Source organism: Prunus persica, chromosome G1 (assembly GCF_000346465.2).
Source record: "Prunus persica cultivar Lovell chromosome G1, Prunus_persica_NCBIv2, whole genome shotgun sequence".
Taxonomy (NCBI): domain Eukaryota; kingdom Viridiplantae; phylum Streptophyta; class Magnoliopsida; order Rosales; family Rosaceae; genus Prunus; species Prunus persica.
The window spans coordinates 28,564,641-28,584,240 of record NC_034009.1 but is presented as its reverse complement, the minus strand read 5'-3'; the positions used below and the strand labels follow the sequence as shown (position 1 = coordinate 28,584,240).

General features: G+C 37.2%; 3 protein-coding genes and 2 long non-coding RNA genes across 5 annotated transcripts; all 5 read left to right on the top strand.

Moving 5' to 3' along the window:
* Positions 2 to 2,773, top strand: LOC18793941. The gene is made up of 3 exons (XR_002269797.1): positions 2 to 1,445; positions 1,644 to 1,779; positions 2,173 to 2,773. It is a non-coding gene; the product is annotated as an uncharacterized LOC18793941 (long non-coding RNA).
* Positions 5,073 to 6,004, top strand: LOC109946716. Its single transcript, XR_002269798.1, has 3 exons — positions 5,073 to 5,132; positions 5,422 to 5,743; positions 5,869 to 6,004. It is a non-coding gene; the product is annotated as an uncharacterized LOC109946716 (long non-coding RNA).
* LOC18790683 (putative F-box protein At1g46840) lies at positions 6,664 to 8,468 on the top strand. Its single transcript, XM_020556622.1, has one exon. The coding sequence runs from the start codon at positions 6,664 to 6,666 to the stop codon at positions 7,810 to 7,812; it is 1,149 nt and encodes a 382-aa protein (XP_020412211.1). The 3' UTR covers positions 7,813 to 8,468.
* LOC18792905 lies at positions 11,034 to 14,293 on the top strand. The gene is made up of 3 exons (XM_020554587.1): positions 11,034 to 11,766; positions 12,251 to 12,401; positions 12,534 to 14,293. The coding sequence occupies exons 2-3, from the start codon at positions 12,257 to 12,259 to the stop codon at positions 14,057 to 14,059; spliced, it is 1,671 nt and encodes a 556-aa protein (XP_020410176.1). The 5' UTR covers positions 11,034 to 11,766; positions 12,251 to 12,256; the 3' UTR covers positions 14,060 to 14,293.
* On the top strand, positions 16,798 to 19,389 carry LOC18789102. Its single transcript, XM_020560608.1, has one exon. The coding sequence runs from the start codon at positions 17,329 to 17,331 to the stop codon at positions 18,976 to 18,978; it is 1,650 nt and encodes a 549-aa protein (XP_020416197.1). The 5' UTR covers positions 16,798 to 17,328; the 3' UTR covers positions 18,979 to 19,389.

The following is a 19,600-nucleotide window of genomic DNA, read 5'->3' as shown; positions in this document are numbered from 1 at the left end:
AAGCACGCTGCTCTGTCATTGCAGCTGCAAACCTTGTTGGTGGAAGGTATGCTGGAGGATAATTTGAAGACTTTTTCTGGCTTGGAGGTTGGAGGTTGGAGGTTGGAGGTCTTTGGATGGCCAAAGAAAGTGGCCCAAAGAAATTGGTAAATTCAAGCCCAGAGCATTCCCAAAACCCTAATTGTCCGTTATGAGGATGAGTTTCTTTTTCCTGTTATTAAATTCGAAGCAATCTGGATTTACTGCTTTTTGATTATTTATGGGATGGTAGTGGTTCCTTTTGCTTTTGATTGGATCTGAGTTGAAATTTTTGTTTTCCAATTCGGGACCTGGAATTTGGCTCACTGATATCTAAAAAAGGAAAGTGATGCATTTATTCTGGGCTTATCGTGCTCTGTTTGGTTGCTGGAATGAGTGGAAAATGAAAATGGAATTTGGAATCTTGTCAGTGGAATCTGTTATAAGATTCACTTGTCTCAACAACCAAATGGGGACTTTTTCTTTGGGACAATTATTGTGATGGATTGATTTGGTGGATCTTTGGTTTTTGCTGCAGGTTGGTCTTGGCTGAACACTTGTCAAGTTTTCCTAGTCCCGTTTCTTTCCGAATTTGGCAATAATTGGTTATGCCAAGTTTCAAAATTTGCTGATTCGTACTGAATTGTGTTGGGTTGTGATCTGACCTTTTTTTTTTTCTGATGGCACAATCAGAAACTGAAGATTTGCAGATGTTATTTTGGAAGAAGTGGAGTTTATTCTATCAATGCTTGTAGGAATCAACCGGACTTATGCAAATATATATATATATATATATATATATATAGAAGCTTGTATGTTATTATTGGTTATGGTTTTCGCTATTGTTGGAGATTTAAGCTGAAGGAGTTGATGATTTAGTTGGGTTATTTTGGAATTCTTAAGTCGGGGTTGCATGATTCGGACATGAGAAGCTCCTGGTCCAATAAACTCCCTCTCATTTTTGGGCCTAGATCGCCACTCAATTGGCTGCTTTTGTGCCTCGTTAGGGTTCTTGCACTAATTCCAGTGTTGGGATCATCCTCTTCAAATACATTTGACTCTCTAACTCCTACTTCAGTACCCGACATCTATACAAACTATAGGAGGCTAAAGTAGCAAGCTGCGATCTGGAGCTGAGGTCTCTCTCCCTAGGGGCTAGTCAACAAAGGGAGCTTGGCCTTTGTGGCAGAGAAAGAAAATTATGTGCCTTGTTACAATGTTTCAGCAAACCTTTTTGTGGGGTTTAAAGATAGGGAGGAGTTTGATTGGCATTGTGAAGTATCAAGAAACAGAGAACGGTGTCTGGTTCGCCCTCCTAAGGACTATAAGATTCCCCGGAGGTGGCCAGCTGGTAGGGATGTGATATGGAGTGGAAACGTGAAGATAACCAAAGACCAATTTCTTTCGTCTGGGAGCATGACCAAAAGGTGCTTCCCTGTTGAAGCTATATCTTTAACAGCTTTTAAATAATTGCTGATCTTTTATCTGCACCAGTGATTAAAACATTTAAATTTCTCGACTCTATGCAAATTGTATTAGTTTCAGTGTTTTCTTTTCTTTTCGTTTGTGTGTGAATAATTATTTCTGTGCAGAGTCATTCTTTAACTGCTTTACAATTTATTCAGGTTGATGTTACTAGAAGAAAATCAAATTGCCTTTCACTCTGAGGATGGTTTGATTTTGTATGTTGTCGAGGATTATTCTCTTCAAATTGCGAAGATGCTAGGTTTAAATGATGATTCTCAATTTCTTCAAGCCGGTGTAAGCCTTCTTTGTGAGTTACAGTTATGATTATCTGCTGTTACTTTCTAGGGCACGGTTACTGTTAGATTTCAAAGAGGCCAGAGTGTATTAAATACGTATGGGAAAATTTATTATAATACCCATACCGAGACAAAACCCAAAGGTCAATCTCGTAGGTGGACGTATTGGACCCAAATAAAATCTCCAAATGACATCTTGATACACTGATTTACCATAATATAAATAGAGTCAATGGAGGACTTTATCTTTTGTTATCTCATAGTCCAAAATTTAGGTTTATGCTGGAAGCAAAAAAAAAAAATGCAACTTTTGCTTCTTATTTGTGATAAATGTAATGTCTGAACTATCCTTTGCATTATATATTTTAATTATTTCTATGTTAAACTACAGGTGCAGACTGTACTAGATATTGGTTGCATTATAGCCACCCAGTACCCACGAACTACATGCTAGCAAGACCCAACTAATTACACTAATCAATTTTTACAACAAATTGTAGATTCAAGAAACAAAAACTAAGAACCTGTACAACAATTTTTACAACAAAATTATTCTAAAAATTGGGTATGTACCTCAATCTTCAACCTCTCTGTCAGATAGGCTTTTGGAGAAGAATAGACAAGTGAACCTCTCCATTCTTCAACCCACCCAATCGCCCAGGACTGCAAATTTCATTCTTTTTTAGAAAACTCTTAACTCTCACCAACAACAGTGGAGGATGGGGATGGATAAATTTGGTGGAGGAAGGGAGGCAATGGGAGAAGCAAAGTAGAGAATACGGGGGGACTCCAACTCTCAGCCACGTTCTAGTGATTCTCTTATTAGAGTGCAGCAACAATGGAGGAAGGGAGTGCTGTGGAGACGCGAGGAAGAATTGAGAACGACGTGAGGCCACTTGCCAGGGACGTTAGGGTTATTTAATTTGATTTTTAATGTTTAATGTTTTTTTTTTTTAAGGATTATTGAAAAAAGAAAAAGAAAAAATAGAGTACACATGGCAACATTCATTAATTGACATGGCAAGACACATCAGCTACCACATAAGGTGGTCAGCTAAGGTGGTCAATATTGTGTGTCTAAATAGCATTACTCTTAGATAAAACGAGATAAATGGTCACGGTTAAAATAATTAATATCTAATTAATATCGCTTTAATCAGTTTCTATGAAATTGACTGTTTAAAAGTTAATACATTTGGTTTATTTTCTATTGTCTTGTATAAGAATTTTAGTGAAATCCGGTTTTTTTATTATCGTATCAGAAAACAATTTCAAATCCGCTAAGCATAAAAGGATACTAAGTTACCCAATTTAGATATGGTGGTTAATTAGGATTCCTTTTTTCTTTGAATAATGTTATTCTTACCACATCTCTATATCATCTTATGTGGCAGTTGAGGTGGACAGCCACATTAATTAAAATTATTTAATATTTTCTTTTCTCTTATGATTTATTCCAATGTTTATTTTTCTAATTGTCTTAATTAAAATATACTTCATTGATTTAATTGATGTGGCATATAATATGGACTTGCCACATCATGTGGTATAGAAATGTGGTGAGTGTAGCATTACTCTTTTTCTTTTAGTCATTCTGTTTTCCTATTAATATCAGGCCAACAAACCCTATACATACAACATACCTACACCATAAGCACATTCGTATGCGTACAACATACTTATAACATACCTACACTATGGGAACACTCGTGTATATTTGAACACAAGAAAGACATGACACAGTTCATGTGGGGGAAGAACAAGACAAAAGAAAATGGAGAGGAAATAAAAGAAGCATCAATAATAACAAAACATGAAGAGCAGGGTTTGCAGAAATTGTTTCTGGCTCTAGCTCAGCACTCATATCGATGTCAAAGTGGGAGATTTGCAGAGGATGGTAATGCAAACATGAGCGGTTGATATTGGAAATTTTACTTTTCTTGCATAAACAAAACCCTTTTGCATTTGATTTATCTTGTGCAGGCACAGGAGCATGAGATCTTTGATCTAAAACCCTTCTTTACAAGTGCCCTTTTTCATCAGCCGGCTTTGTGTTGGATGAACAGGAGGGATTGATTAGGCATCACCTTCCAAGATGATGCAACAAAGTATCGAATATGTATATGCTTTGCTTGGTAGAATTCGTCTCTCAGAATTGTGCTTACATATGGTTATCCAAAACTTATGATAATTTTTCACGGAAGAAAGTATGCTCATGGTGAAATCGAACCCATTCGGATGCTGCTGCTCGAACGAAGATGTGCTTTTGTAACCTACACAACAAGAGAAGGTGCAGAGAAGGTTGCAGAAGATCTCTTTAATAAACTAGTGATGAAGGGTTTGAGATTGAAGTGATATTGGGCAAGGCCCCAAGCACCTAGACAAGAATTAAAGGGCACAGATAAAGCTAGGCAGCAGGCAGCAGCTCATGGTGGCTTGTTGCCTCAAGCAGTCGTCTCCCAACAGCACAACCAATTTCAACAAGACCAATCTACACCATTTCATTACTACAACATCCCTCCTCAAGCTTCACACGAGACAACATTTTTTCCATCAATGAATCCTCGAGGGGCATGGCGGGAAAAATTCCAGTTCAGAGTGGCAGCAACAGGAGCAGCATTATACTGAACTCTGTTTTTGACTGAAACTGGTGTTGCATTATGGATTCAGAATGTTAAAATATGATCAAACATTTTAGTTGCCATTTCAATGCATACAAGTTTCTTTTATCATCTTCCTAAAAAGTAATAGCTAATTGTACGGAAAAAAAGTTTGTTCTTAAAATGTTGTTGTTTGTGGACATTTGGAGTGGACTGAATATTTTTTCCCAGAACAAGAAGGGGAATCAATTGAAGTCAGGTTGGGCAATTTTCCAAAATAAGCTGAATGCATGCTTAAACGCTTGATGAACAACTTAAGTGGTCTATGAAGCATATGATAATTTTTCAAGGAAAAAAGTAGATGCAAAAAATGATAGAATTCTCTTCAGTGCAGCATTCAACAATGGGTTTTTATCAGTTTAATTACAAGATCACTGACCCTAATTTTATTACCTAACATAATTTATTTATTTGATTTTTTTTGCCTCCATGTTAATTACTGTTGGATTCATTTTATTTTTGAGATTTATATATCGAATCACAATTATCCAATAAAATTTAACGTAAGGGGAAGTACGAATAAAATACGTAAGTGTTCTATTCGGCAAAAGGTTTTCAAAATACAATGTGATGGATATGAGTGCTCACTATGGGTTAAATGCAGCTTTTCTGGAGGAAAGAAAATCAGTTTTGCTCCCTATCCACTTCCTCTCATACTAGATCAAGGTTTTGCTGGTGTTTTGCATGACTGGTAAGTCGTTGCTTTCAGTTCCTTCAGAAACTCTGCTGGCTAACTTGATATTTGAAGCTTCTTTCAGTGTAGCTCAGATGCACTGTGTTTTTTGGAAGGCAAAAAAAATTTGAGAATGACTAACTCTAACTAAGGTTGAAAAAATTTGAATTTAAAAAAGCTAGGACTCATTTGTGCTCTGTATATCCTATTTTCTTTCCCTTTCTATACATGTGTGCCTGCAAGTCTATGTTGACTGCAATTTAATTTTTGAGGTAGAGTCGTAGTTGTGATCTATCTGTTGGTACAGGTGTGAACCGTTCCCTACATATCCTGGAACCTATGATTTGCTGCATGCGAATGGGCTGCTATCACATCTGTCTTCAGAGAGGTGCGGCATGATGGATTTATTCTTGGGGATGGATCGGATTCTGCAAACTGAGGTACTCTTATTTCCCCCTTGCTTATATTATATTTCTATACTGCAAGATGCAAAGTAAGATGAAGAAGTCTATTGTCTGTATTTCCTTCTTTTGTTCCTAATATTGATTTTATAATCCACCTTTAGAAATCAAACTTCATTTTGTAAGTTGTCAACTGATACAAATCTTGTTTTTCCTCTATTTGCTCTGGTAATTTCTCTAATCTTTCTAGAATTCAATTTCGGATTATGTAGATGTAGTGCATTGACCCGTTTGCGTTTTTATTTTGTTGTAAATCTTGAATTTAACTATGCTGTTTTTGTGTATGTTCACAGAACATGATGAATTTGGCAATGTAATACATGCTCAGAATCCGAAGAACCTTGGAGGAGAAATACAAGTTAAAGTTGTACTAATAATAATAAGGGAGATTCACTATTATACTCAATACATGGCCCCAAATTATAAAAATACCCTATATAAAATGGACTTTAGAAACACACCAAAAACTCATTTACAATATAACAAAGAGGCTTTTTAACTTCTTATAAATTGCAAAACTGTCATCAAGTTTTTAAAACAAGCCCAACCCCAAAATCTCATAAAAATACCCAAAACACTCAATAGGGCATCAAAGTAATTTAATAAGGTTAGTTGTCATTTTTTGGGTTTTTTTTTTTGTTTTTTTATAGAAATTTAATAGTGTAAGGTTTATTTATAATATTAGTACTAAGAATGGGTATATCACTAAATATCTCTAATAATAAAGGGCATTAAATCTTTATTTTTTGTTCGGTCGAATATGGTCTAATTCCCTAAACAACCCAAACGCCTCCCCACCAATTACACCACCTCCCTCCCCCACTAGGATACTAATTGAGATATGGCTAGGATTCCTTTTTTCTTTTGGATTGTTACCCTGTTTTCCTATAAATGCCCAGCCAACAATTACAATCCCTACCGAAAGTTTAGCATCTCTTGTTTTCCTTTTGAAGTAAGTGATCTCTGCTTTTCTTTTAAAAGAACGTATATATCAGCATCTCTGGGTTTCTTTTCTGCTTCTTAGCGTAGCCTTACTATATTCAGGTCTTTGGATGGCCAGAGAAAGTCGTAAAAGGAAATTGTTAAATATGAGCCCGGAGCTCCCAACCGAAATCATATTCTCCCATATACTCCCACGGCTACCACCAAAGGATCTGATGATGCAGTGCAGGTGCGTATGCAAGTCTTGGTCCTCCCTCATCTGCAGCCCTTTCTTTGTTGCCGACTTTTGGAACGACAGAAACAGGAGCACCACTAACTTCCTTTTCCAAAATGAAAACCGCTTTTTCTCCTCAAAAATAGAGGAGAAGGAGCAACAAGGAGGAGGGAATAATAATAATAACAGGGTTCTAATACCAACACCCGTCACCGAATACCTGAGTCGATGTGAAGCTCTTCAACATTATAGATATGATGGAGTGCAAAGCGTCCATGGCTTGGTTTGTGCATCCTCTAGTTATGGTGGCCCAGTTTTCATACTCAACCCCACCACTCGAGAGTCCATTCAACTTCCCCATGTCAAGCACAATGCATTAGTTGTATATAACTTTGGCTTCAGTCCACTTACCAATGAGTATAAGGTTCTCCAGCTCATCAACTTTCGAAATTCAGGTTTTCAGTTCAACGCATTCACGCTAGGTCAGGATTCTTCGTGGAGACCATTGCAGGTTGACCCTGCAGCAGGCAACGTTGACCTTCCATTTAAAATATGGGCTGTTGCCAGAAGTCCCAACAGTGTGTGCATCAATGGGGCCATACACTGGATCGATAAGAGCGAAAAAAACATTGCGGTATTTGACGTTGGAGAGGAGAGCTTCAGCGTGGTGCCACTCTCTGAAGATTGTGCTCAATACTTAGTTGACTATGATGCTAATTTTCCAAGTATAGTTGAGGTGGGAGGATGTGTGGCTGTGTTTGTTGCGAATCGGTGGGAACATAACAAGATAATTTTATGGATTTTGAAAGACTACCAAAACCTTGTGTGGGTTAAGGAGACTATTACTATTAGTGAGATACCCAAAAAACCAAATCGCGGTGAAGTGTTGGGCACAATCCACACAGGTGAGCTAGCCATAATGCTGGAAGTTGTCGACTCTCCACTCCAATTACATCTTTATAATATGAAGAGCAAAAGATATAGAATATTTGATTTTGTTTGGCCTGGGTTTATGGCAAATCCCCACGGAAGACCATTGATTCAATTAGTTTATAGTGATAGCATTGTCCCCTTAAAATGAGATGGATAGATATTATATACATTTGCTCACAGAAAATCTGCTGCATTACAATTCACATACCGGAAGAAAGTTTTGCATAAATTCTATGCAAGTTTATTATCATATTTGATTGTTATAATTTTTATGAGAATTGTTATGATTAAATTTCTTTTTTTTTAATTGTTCCGTCAACAGTAATTTGCAGCCACTTAAGTCGGTTGTTCAACTTTTTTTTTTCTTTTGGGGTCAGGTTGTTCAACTTCTTGCTTTACCATTCCTTTCCCAAATATTATCACGATCACTACTTTGGCTTTCCCTTTAGATAAAACAAGATAAATGGTCACGGTTAAAATAATTAATATCTAATTAATATCGCTTTAATCAGTTTCTATGAATTTGACGGTTTAAAAGTTAATACATTTGGTTTATTTTCTATTGTCTTGTATAAGAATTTTAGTGAAATCCGGTTTTTTTATTATCGTATCAGAAAACAATTTCAAATCCGCTAAGCATAAAAGGATACTAAGTTACCCAATTTAGATATGGTGGTTAATTAGGATTCCTTTTTTCTTTGAATAATGTTATTCTTACCACATCTCTATATCATCTTATGTGGCAGCTGAGGTGGACAGCCACATCAATTAAAATTATTTAATATTTTCTTTTTTTTTTAATGATTTATTCCAATGTTTATTTTTCTAATTGTCTTAATTAAAATATACTTCATTGATTTAATTGATGTGGTATATAATATGGACATGCCACATCATGTGGTATAGAAATGTGGTGAGTGTAGCATTACTCTTTTTCTTTTAGTCATTCTGTTTTCCTATTAATATCAGGCCAACAAACCCTATACATACAACATACCTACACCATTCTGCCCCAAAAAAAATAAAAACATACCTACACCATAAGCACATTCGTATGCGTACAACATACTTATAACATACCTACACTATGGGAACACTCGTGTATATTTGAACACAAGAAAGACATGACACAGTTCATGTGGGGGAAGAACAAGACAAAAGAAAATGGAGAGGAAATAAAAGAAGCATCAATAATAACAAAACATGAAGAGCAGGGTTTGCAGAAATTGTTTCTGGCTCTAGCTCAGCACTCATATCGATGTCAAAGTGGGAGATTTGCAGAGGATGGTAATGCAAACATGAGCGGTTGATATTGGAAATTTTACTTTTCTTGCATAAACAAAACCCTTTTGCATTTGATTTATCTTGTGCAGGCACAGGAGCATGAGATCTTTGATCTAAAACCCTTCTTTACAAGTGCCCTTTTTCATCAGCCGGCTTTGTGTTGGATGAACAGCAGGGATTGATTAGGCATCACCTTCCAAGATGATGCAACAAAGTATCGAATATGTATATGCTTTGCTTGGTAGAATTCGTCTCTTAGAATTGTGCTTACATATGGTTATCCAAAGCTTATGATAATTTTTCACGGAAGAAAGTATGCTCATGGTGAAATCGAACCCATTCGGATGCTGCTGCTCGAACGAAGATGTGCTTTTGTAACCTACACAACAAGAGAAGGTGCAGAGAAGGTTGCAGAAGATCTCTCTAATAAACTAGTGATGAAGGGTTTGAGATTGAAGTGAAATTGGGCAAGGCCCCAAGCACCTAGACAAGAATTAAAGGGCACAGATAAAGCTAGGCAGCAGGCAGCAGCTCATGGTGGCTTGTTGCCTCAAGCAGTCGTCTCCCAACAGCACAACCAATTTCAACAAGACCAATCTGCACCATTTCATTACTACAACATCCCTCCTCAAGCTTCACACGAGACAACATTTTTTCCATCAATGAATCCTCGAGGGGCATGGCGGGAAAAATTCCAGTTCAGAGTGGCAGCAACAGGAGCAGCATTATGCTGAACTCTGTTTTTGACTGAAACTGGTGTTGCATTATGGATTCAGAATGTTAAAATATGATCAAACATTTTAGTTGCCATTTCAATGCATACAAGTTTCTTTTATCATCTTCCTAAAAAGTAATAGCTAATTGTACGGAAAAAAAGTTTGTTCTTAAAATGTTGTTGTTTGTGGACATTTGGAGTGGACTGAATATTTTTTCCCAGAACAAGAAGGGGAATCAATTGAAGTCAGGTTGGGCAATTTTCCAAAATAAGCTGAATGCATGCTTAAACGCTTGATGAACAACTTAAGTGGTCTATGAAGCATATGATAATTTTTCAAGGAAAAAAGTAGATGCAAAAAATGATAGAATTCTCTTCAGTGCAGCATTCAACAATGGGTTTTTATCAGTTTAATTACAAGATCACCGACCCTAATTTTATTACCTAACATAATTTATTTATTTGATTTTTTGCCTCCATGTTAATTACTGTTGGATTCATTTTATTTTTGAGATTTATATATCGAATCACAGTTATCCAATAAAATTTAACGTAAGGGGAAGTACGAATAAAATACGTAAGTGTTTTATTCGGCAAAAGGTTTTCAAAATACAAATGAAAAGTTCGGCCACTATATAATATTTTAATATAATTTTTTTAATTTTTTTATATATATTATTTTTATTTAATAATATGTAAAATATATGAATTTTGTCTGTATTATTGAAAATTTTGTAAAAAATATACGTATTAAATATGAAGGATATGTATGTACATGTATTATATGTTTGATTTTAAAAAGAACGTATATTTTATTAAGTCTTTAAGACGTGTGCAAAAATAAAAGTATTCTTAAAAATATATATATAATATAAATACTAGCCTCTCTGCACGCGCTTCCACGCATGCGAGAGGTTTTTTTAAAAAAAATTTTAAATTTATTTTAGAATTAAAAAAGATAATGGATATTTGTGTTCCATAAAAATAGGACTCATTATCTGAATTTTCTTTTAATTTTAATTTTTAAATTGTGCATTTACCATATTATCCTCATTTAATTAATAATTTCAATTCTTAATGTTTGCATTAACCAATGGCATTTTCTGGTATTTTGAATGTTTCACCATTCTCTGCCTTTTGCTTTATATATATAGATTAAACGGAAAAATGCTAATTAGAAAAAGTTAAAAAATAAATTGTAGTGCAGTTAAAAAGGTTCCGTTTGTAATTCGGGATCCTGCCTCGGAAAATTAATTATTAATTTTTTTTTTCAACCATTACCTTTTAGAGTGGGGACTTTATCGTAAATTCTGTTCCACAAGAGCCGGCTTCAGTCCCTTTTGGCTTATATAGGGTCCAGCCATATCAACGCTATCTCCCGGTATCAGATTAACCCGGTTTTTTTTTTTAATATCCGGACCGTTTCCTTTACAAAAAAGCACGAACCGTACCCTTTTATCTTTCATCGTCAACCTCTTTCGATTGGAACCCAAGCAGATCGACATAAATTTTTTTCCAGATTTCGCCTAATTTCTTCACATAATCGTTGAATCGGCCATCTGTTTGCTTAATTCCGAGTCTTCTCTGTTGATTAATCCCAAATTCGACCCAACCCTTGGTGTCGTAAAATTCTAGGGTTAGAACTTTGAATCGGCCCCTTTCGCTCTCTATTCTTCCGATCCCTTACGTTTCTAGGTTCTAATTTTGTTCTTCTTACTTTGCCCTCTCGAATTTAGTCCTAATTTTGTAAATTTTTCGACCGCATCGAATTTCTAGGGTTTCGTAGAGTTCGTCTTGTCAGGGGTTCTTTTTGTGTAAATTATCATAGGGGTTTTGTTCCGGGCACCTCTGTATGGCTATTTCGTATGTGTTTGGTCAATAATTTATCGGTTTCGCTCGTGAATTGAAAATCTAGGGTTAGGGTTTCTGAAAAAATTTCAGCTCCTTTATTGGTCAAATTTGATTAGGGATACGATTCCTAAGACCGATACTTCGGCTTTTGTTGATAGTTGAGCGTTCAATTGTATTACGTAAGCCGTCTGCCTTTCCTTTTGTTCTTCCAGTCATACTCACCTGAGTTTTGAATCTGAAGAATTTGTTGAGGTAAAATCTCATTGTTAGTATTTACCCTATCATTTATCATTATTATCTTATGCTGAAAAATAAATTTAATTCAATGAAAATATTACTGAGCTTAAATATTGATATTGTTCTCCAACAAAAAAAACAAAATTTATATTGTTCAAAACTTTATGTTAGTTTTTCGGTTACCTCACATTGGAGTTTGTGGTGTTTGGATCAAATGAAATTGTTTAAATGGCCCCCTTTTTTTTTTTTTTGAGAGAGAGAGATAAATGGCCTGTTTTTAAATGAAGATATGCTGGTGTTTGGATTAAGTGAATTATTCAAAAGCAAGTTATGAGGTGTTGTGCATGTTGCGGATTAGCAACATTAATAGGTTGAGTTCTTGGCACAATCTTTTATGACAGAAGTAGCATTTTTGTTACTAATGAAATAAGTAGTATTGTTGTAGGTGTTGTCATGCATTATTCAAATCTGTCATAGATCTTAATTGTCTTGGGTTCAGGTTAATATGGGATTCAAAAGGCCCTTTGATGATGTGGACTTCCAGGAGCTTCCTTTTAAGCACCCGAGACAGCTTGAATTCAGTGATAAGCTTGCTCCATTTTCAGATGCTGTTTCTTGTTATGGTGCACCACGAAAAACCTATGTTTCAGGTAAAGAAAATTCTGGCGTTAACCACTTTCATGGCTTACTTTGTGTAGATAATATGGCCTGGTTTTGAACTGGCGACCACAAATGCTTTGACTGATTCACATTGAAATCTAATCTTATTTTGCATGAGACAGATGAGGATGGGAATGTGGTTGGTAAATCTCAATGGCTCGAGGTGCTTGAAAAATATACTGTTAATGAAAATTCAACACCTGTCAACAAGGTTATTGGTGCTCCCTTCTCATTGACCACCAGGAGTTGTCGTGAAGAAGATGTTGGTCCTGGACCAGATGCTTATTCACCTCCTGCAGGGGATTTCGAATTGGACTTCCCTAGGAGAACATTTGTTCCTTTCAAAGATGTTTATTCTTCATTGGCGGATCGCTTTCCAAGAAAACCAGTTCCTGTTGGACCAGATCATCAGGCCCGCATCCCGACATGGACTGGACGTGTTAAATGTTTGGATCAGACAGATGAGAGTAATCTGAACCGCTTTTCCTTGCATTCCTTGGAATCAGAAAAGGTTGTTAATAATGCCAGTGAGGAAAATCTTTTAGGGACTTCTGTCATTCCAATGCCTGACTCAAACCTGTCAGCACTTAAGTGTGATAAGGTTGGACTTGGTAGAACAGATTGTAGCTGCCTGGACCCAGGGACAGTCAGGTGTGTGCAAAAGCATGTCATGGACGCACGGGAAGAGCTTAGAAGAACCCTTGGAAATGAAAAGTTTGTGAAGCTGGGGTTTTGTGACATGGGGGAGGAAGTGGCACGAAGGTGGAGTGAAGAAGAAGAGGAGACCTTCCTTGAGGTTGTTTACTCCAATCCTGCATCAGTGGGGAGGAATTTCTGGAAGCAGTTGTCTGTAGTGTTCCCTTCTCGAAGTAGAAGGGAACTGGTCAGCTATTATTTTAATGTGTTCATGCTTCGCAGGCGAGCTGTTCAGAACAGATCTAATATACTAGAAATTGATAGTGATGATGATGAGTGGCATGGAGACAATGGAGGTTCCATTGACAGGAGAGTTGCAGAATATGATGAAGACTCTGTTATTGAGTCTCGTGTTTATCAAGATGATCATGTAGACCATGAAGAGGATTACTCTGATGAAGATGATAGTGATGATGATGATGTTGATGATGATGGCAGTGATGGTGATGGTGATGGTGATGGGGGACATGTTAAAGGAGACTCCAGCGAAGAAGATGGTGGGATAGATAATATGGAATCATACATGCTCAAGACAGTTGATGATGGCAAATTTGACACTGTAGGTCAGCATGGGGAAAAAACTTCAGGGTGTACCAGGGAGGAATTTGATTTCCAAGATGACTCATGCGTGTCTTTCGAGTTTCAGTCCAATATGCATGACTCTTGTGATCGAATTGATGCTGGGGCTGCAGGATCTGCTTTACAAGTCACTGGATTTAGGAATGATCGTAGCAAATGCTTGCATGGCCAACCTGATGCCTCAAGTGATGTAGTGGGTCATGCGTATTTGTTGGAGCCTTGTGATGCTAAAGTCTGGGATGCCAGGTTCCCATTAGACGCCATGAAAGGTGTTGATGTACTACCCACATGGAGTATGATTGAAGAGATATTTGATGAAGGCATGGGGGATTACAAGACGAGGGATGAGCAGAAGGGGCCAGCTAGTGGCTAGTGGCCAGTGACGGATAATTCTTTTAACCCCTTAAGATGTAAATTCAGTACAGCCCTTGTGAGGGCTAAGTTTTGAGGTTGGCAGCTAAGTTTCTATGCAAGGCAACTTTTTCTTTGAAGCACAGGCAATTTTGATATCCGGTGTTTCTTTTGTACAAAAATCCATGGAATCTAATATTCATGTGTATGTAAAGTTTTCTCAAATGGAATTTTCTTCTCATTTGTTTTTTGTGCCCCTCCTACCTCTTTATAGCCCTTTAGCAGTCGCACTTTGTTTTCTTCTCATAAGAATCTTTGTCAATGCTCCCCTTCCACCCAAAAAGGTCAATGTTCCTCGTAGAGCAAGACTTTTGGGTTTTTGACTGAAATAAACTTATACCCGAAAAAGGCTTTCATGAAGTTGAGTAAAGAAACAATTGAGCACCTTTTGTTCTTATGTCCCTGGACTAATGTTGTGTGGTTTGGTGCCCCTTTGAACTACAAAGTTGATATGAGGGGTTTCTCTTCTGTTGACAGATGGCTAGAGGGAGTAATTAATTTTCAAGGTGTAAGCAAGCGGGAAGTTCAGTTTCTGCTTACTAATATTAGCTTCATTTGCTGGGAGATATGGAAGACTAGATGTAATTTTATTTTTAAGAGCAACCACATTGATCCACGGCTCACTATTGATCGAGCAATGCAAAACTGTAGGGAGTTTTTAGATGCTAAGGCCAAATCTCCTGTACCTGTTGGGGATGCTTTAGTTGATCCAAACATTATTGCTCAAGGGTGGAGGCCTCCAATGTCTAATTATGTGAAAATTAATTTTGATGGAGCATGGAAAAAGGACTCACATTTGGCAGGTCTGGGTGTAGTTGCTAGAGATGCTATCGGATCCTTTTGAGGTGGTTTGGCGACTCCGTTCCATTGCAACTTGGCTCTGGTTGCAGAGGCGGCTGCTAGCCTTTGTGCTTTCAAATTTGCTCTTAATCATAATTTTACCGACATTATCCTTGAGACAGATTCGAAGATTTTGGTGGAAGGAGTTAGAGGAGGAGGTAAAAATGGTGTTTGGGCTATCCAACCACTTATGGATGAGTTTAAGAAGATCTCTGTTTGTTTTAGATCGGTTCTTTGGAGTTGGGTGTCAAGGAAATTGAACCGCGCAGCGCACAAAGCTGCAGCGATTGGAATCAGAGCAGAGCAACTGGAAAGTTGGGCTGTTAGGCCACCTCCGTCTCTTGTGGGTGTTTTACTATCTGATGGCCTCCCTTGTCCTCCGAGGAGGTTTTCATAAATTATTGTTGCTTTAGATTTGCTCTTTTGTGACTTAGGCTATTTGTCTCGGCTCTCTGTTTGGAGCTTAGTTTAGCCTCTGTCTTGTTTGTTGTGTTTAATTAGCGTTGTTTTGGCGTTTTGTTAATAAAAATCTTATTCAGACAAAAAAAAAAAAAAGTTGAGTAAAGAAAATGAAATTTAATTCAGACATGGTCGAAGCTCAAATGTTTGTGATTTGATTGTAACATGTTTGTTTCATCACTGGGCACTGTTGATTACACAAAATATTAGAATTAGAAATTTAGAAAATATATACTGGTGGCAGCAGAGTCTAATGAGGACTGACATGCATGCTGCAATGCGACTCCTTATCATCAAGGTCAATGCTTTTTTAAAATGGGTAGTTGAATTCTTTAATATTTTTTCTTTGGCCAGATGGAGTTCATCAGTTGGATTGGCACATTTTGGTCAACTACAAGATAATTTATCAAACAACTCTTAAGAAATTTAAAACCTCATGGTTAGGTGAAGCTTTATGTGTAAGGAGCAATATTGGGTAAAAAGGTCTGCATTTTACACAGACGTTAAGACCCCAAGAAAGAGTGATGGATTTTGCAAGATGCCAAGCAGGAAGTGTCTTAACTTCTAATTTATATTAGGATATTTGACAAGCAGATCACTACAATATGGCCGATTGACTTGATCAAAGAAACCGTACTGGTAATTACTAAGTAAATGTTTCTTCCTATGAATTGAACACTTTGAAAAACCTATATTCTTCAGGTGTTTGATGAATTGGGAAAAACATGTGTCATTTTAACGATGATCCAACTTCAAATTTAGGTTGAAGATTTGAATCTCAGATGTTGTATTAGATCATAATTAAACTTGGAAAATACATAATGTTGAAAATGTGGACTAACAAACAAAGAAACAAATGTATAAAAATGTGGAATGTGGATAGAGACTATGTTTTACAAAACGCAGTCATCTTCACATGTAGTGGGAAAGGAAATGAATAAAGAAAACCCATTGATATGTTGACATGCACTTGTCACTTATGCAATTTGCAATTACATTTGCATTTCTTTCTTAATGGGTAGGATATTTAGTTGTTCATATGCACACGTAAATTGATTTTAACATTAATTTTTATAGGCTGTGATTCGTGAGCAACTGAACGTAGCACCTCTCATAAATCAATAACAGTTGAAGATCTCACCTTTCATTTGTGCTAACCTACAATTACAAGCAAAGACAAGATTAAGGTATAGTTTGGATGTTTCAGTTTTACTGTGCCAATATCTATTTAGTAGTATTGTTTAATCCTCGAACCTTGGGATCCTCAAAACATACCCACCAATCCTGGCCGTCCAATTGATCAGCGAAGGCGTCTCGCTTGACTACACGTGCTGCCAATCTTTTATGCCCTTTTTATCTTTTGCTTCCATGCATGGAATTCTCCTCCGACTATAACACAAACTAAGAGAGAGAGAGAGAGAGAGACAGCTAGAGGCAGTTTAGAGAGAGAGAAGAGCCTCTGAATCAGTCATGGTTAGCTTTGATTGTTTTTTACAGGCCTCTTCGTCGCCATTATTAGCTACCCATTTCTTCTTAAAGTTTTGATCTTTTCAATTTAAACCCAATTAATTTTATTTTGCAACATTGAAAAAGGGATTGTGGGTACTTTGATATGGAATTTAAAGGGTTCCTTTTTGTGGGTCGGATCTCGTACTTCACAAAACTGTCACATCTCAACATTTCGATTCTCATCTGTTACTCACCTGCAATAAAGCACCAAACTTTGTGATCTGTTTTTCAGCTGTTCGATCTGAGATTGTCCCTTCACTTGCTCTGTTTCTCTCTGCTACTTGGGTCTGTTTGCTGGACCAAGCAAGATCATGGAATGGAATGCTGCATTCTAGTTCATTTGAGGTAAGGCGTGGTTTGCTGATTTTGTTTTCTTTACTAGTGCCTATCGTTTGGTTTTGACGAGTGATTAAAAATCCAACTATGGAAGAAGAAGATCAGAATCAGAAAAAGAAATTTGTGTGCAAGTTTTGCAACAAGAGGTTCCCTTGTGGGAAGTCCTTGGGTGGTCACATCAGGACCCATTTGAATAAGAAACCAACTCTGGAGAAAGAGGAAGATGATGATGAAATAGCTAAAGCTAGGATAGTGAAGTTTTCACCTTCAGATGTTGTGGGAAAGAGCAAAGGAGATTCAGGGTCTGAAGCTGGTGGGCATTCTGGTTACTCTCTCAGAGAGAATCCCAAGAAAACTTGGAGGTTTGTGGATTCAGGCCCTACTTTACACTTGCAGCAGGGAAAGGTGTGCAAAGAATGTGGCAAGGGGTTTCAGTCATTGAAGGCTCTGTGTGGTCATATGGCTTGTCACTCGGAGAAGGAGAAGCTGATTAACAAGCTTGAAGAAACCTCAGACACTAGTGAGAAGCAGAAACTAGTAATGGATAGTCAGTCAGATACAGAGACATCAGCTCCAAGGCTGAGAAGGATCTCCAAAAGAATGAAGTACCAGAATCTTGATGTTCACTCTTCTATGGCAAATGGTTCTTCATCTGGTTCTGGGGTCGAGCAAGAACAGCAAGAGGTGGCTATTAGTTTGATGATGTTGTCTCGGGATTCTGGTCACAAAGGGGGTTTGAATTCATTTGCTGAGTCTTCAGATAACAACTCTGTGGTTCTAGAGACTAAATCATCATCTATTGATATGAGAATTAGTGCTGAGCAGGGTCTCAATTGTGCCTCGAAAGTGAATGATATTATGGGCATGAAGAGAGCAAGAGACAAAAAGTTGAAATCTGAGGAGATCACTGTTTCTGACAATTCTGATTCTGGGTATTTCAGACATGAACCAAAGAAGGTTGAATCAGATGTTTCTGTTGATGGGTTTATTAGGAATGGTGAATTTCACAAGGTTAGAGCAGAATTTGGATCTAAATTTGAGGGATATGAATCCTATGATGTTAAGTTAAGAAGGGGTTTTCATATGAAATCTGAAATGGGGAAGGATCATTTGTCAAGGGAAGAAGCTCATCCTGATCAAGTGCATAGAGGAGGGTCTTTAAAGTATGCATTAAGAAAGACAACCAAGAATGGTTTTCACAGACCATTTACTAATGGTTCTACCAATGTTGAAGTCTGCAGAAACGCTCGAAAGAGCAGCAAATATGAGTGCTTGACTTGTAAGAAGACCTTCCACTCGCATAGGGCTCTTGGAGGACACAGAGCCAGCCATACAAAGACCAATGGCTACTCTGAGTCCATGTATGAGAGTGGGGAAAACAGCATAGACACTGATGTCTCTCCTGTTCCAACACCTGAGAGTAAGCTTGTTGAGCCTTGCAGTGGCAAAAGACCAATTGATGAAAACGTATTATCTGGCAGTGCAAAGAGAAATTCAGGTTCAAAGAAAAGCAAGGGACATGAGTGCCCATTCTGCTTCAAGGTTTTCAGGTCAGGCCAAGCTTTAGGTGGTCACAAGAGGTCCCATTTTGTTGGAGGCTGTGAAGTCAAAACTGTGGTACTTGGGCAAGAACCTGAAGCCCCTCATGAGGCTGAAATCACTGCTCTATTTGATCTTAACCTTCCAGCTCCCATGGAGGAAGAAGCAAATGAGCAATTTGGGTTCATGACATGGTAGGTTGGAAGAAGGAACAAGCATGAATTCTTGGTGGGTCTTCTCTACAACTTACAAGTACAATGCCATTTTTCTGTAATGTTGCAAATGCAGGCAAGTACAGACAATGTGGTGAAATTTTTTGTTTCTCTTGGGCCCCAGATTCAAAGTACGCCTTACAGAGGTAATGGTTCCATTTCTGGTTCATGGACTGGAAGGATGAGTTATTCTTGCAGTTTTCACCTTCTTTAGTTTTTTTATTTGTTCTAATAATCTATTTCATCGTCTCATTTTGAGTGCACTGATCTGTTTTTTTCCGAGACATGTAGCTATAGGAACTTAGCTTCTCTCTCTTCCCATTTTGAAATATTTAATATTCTCCTCACTGTTTTGGAATGTCTCATAATATTATTTAGAGAGTCAACAAGTTTTTAACTGTAGCTTCTATTATAAAATTAAAGACAAGAAGACAAAATATGACTATATCATAATATGAAAAGAGTACAAGTTGGTAACATATCATCAACAATTTTAGTGTGAAATACACAATTCCCTTAGCTCTCAAACTTTCCCATTTAAAGGAACAAGTAAAACAGAATGTCAAAAAAAAGTATGTGCTCTTGAAATTTTTACCTCTTTTATGAAA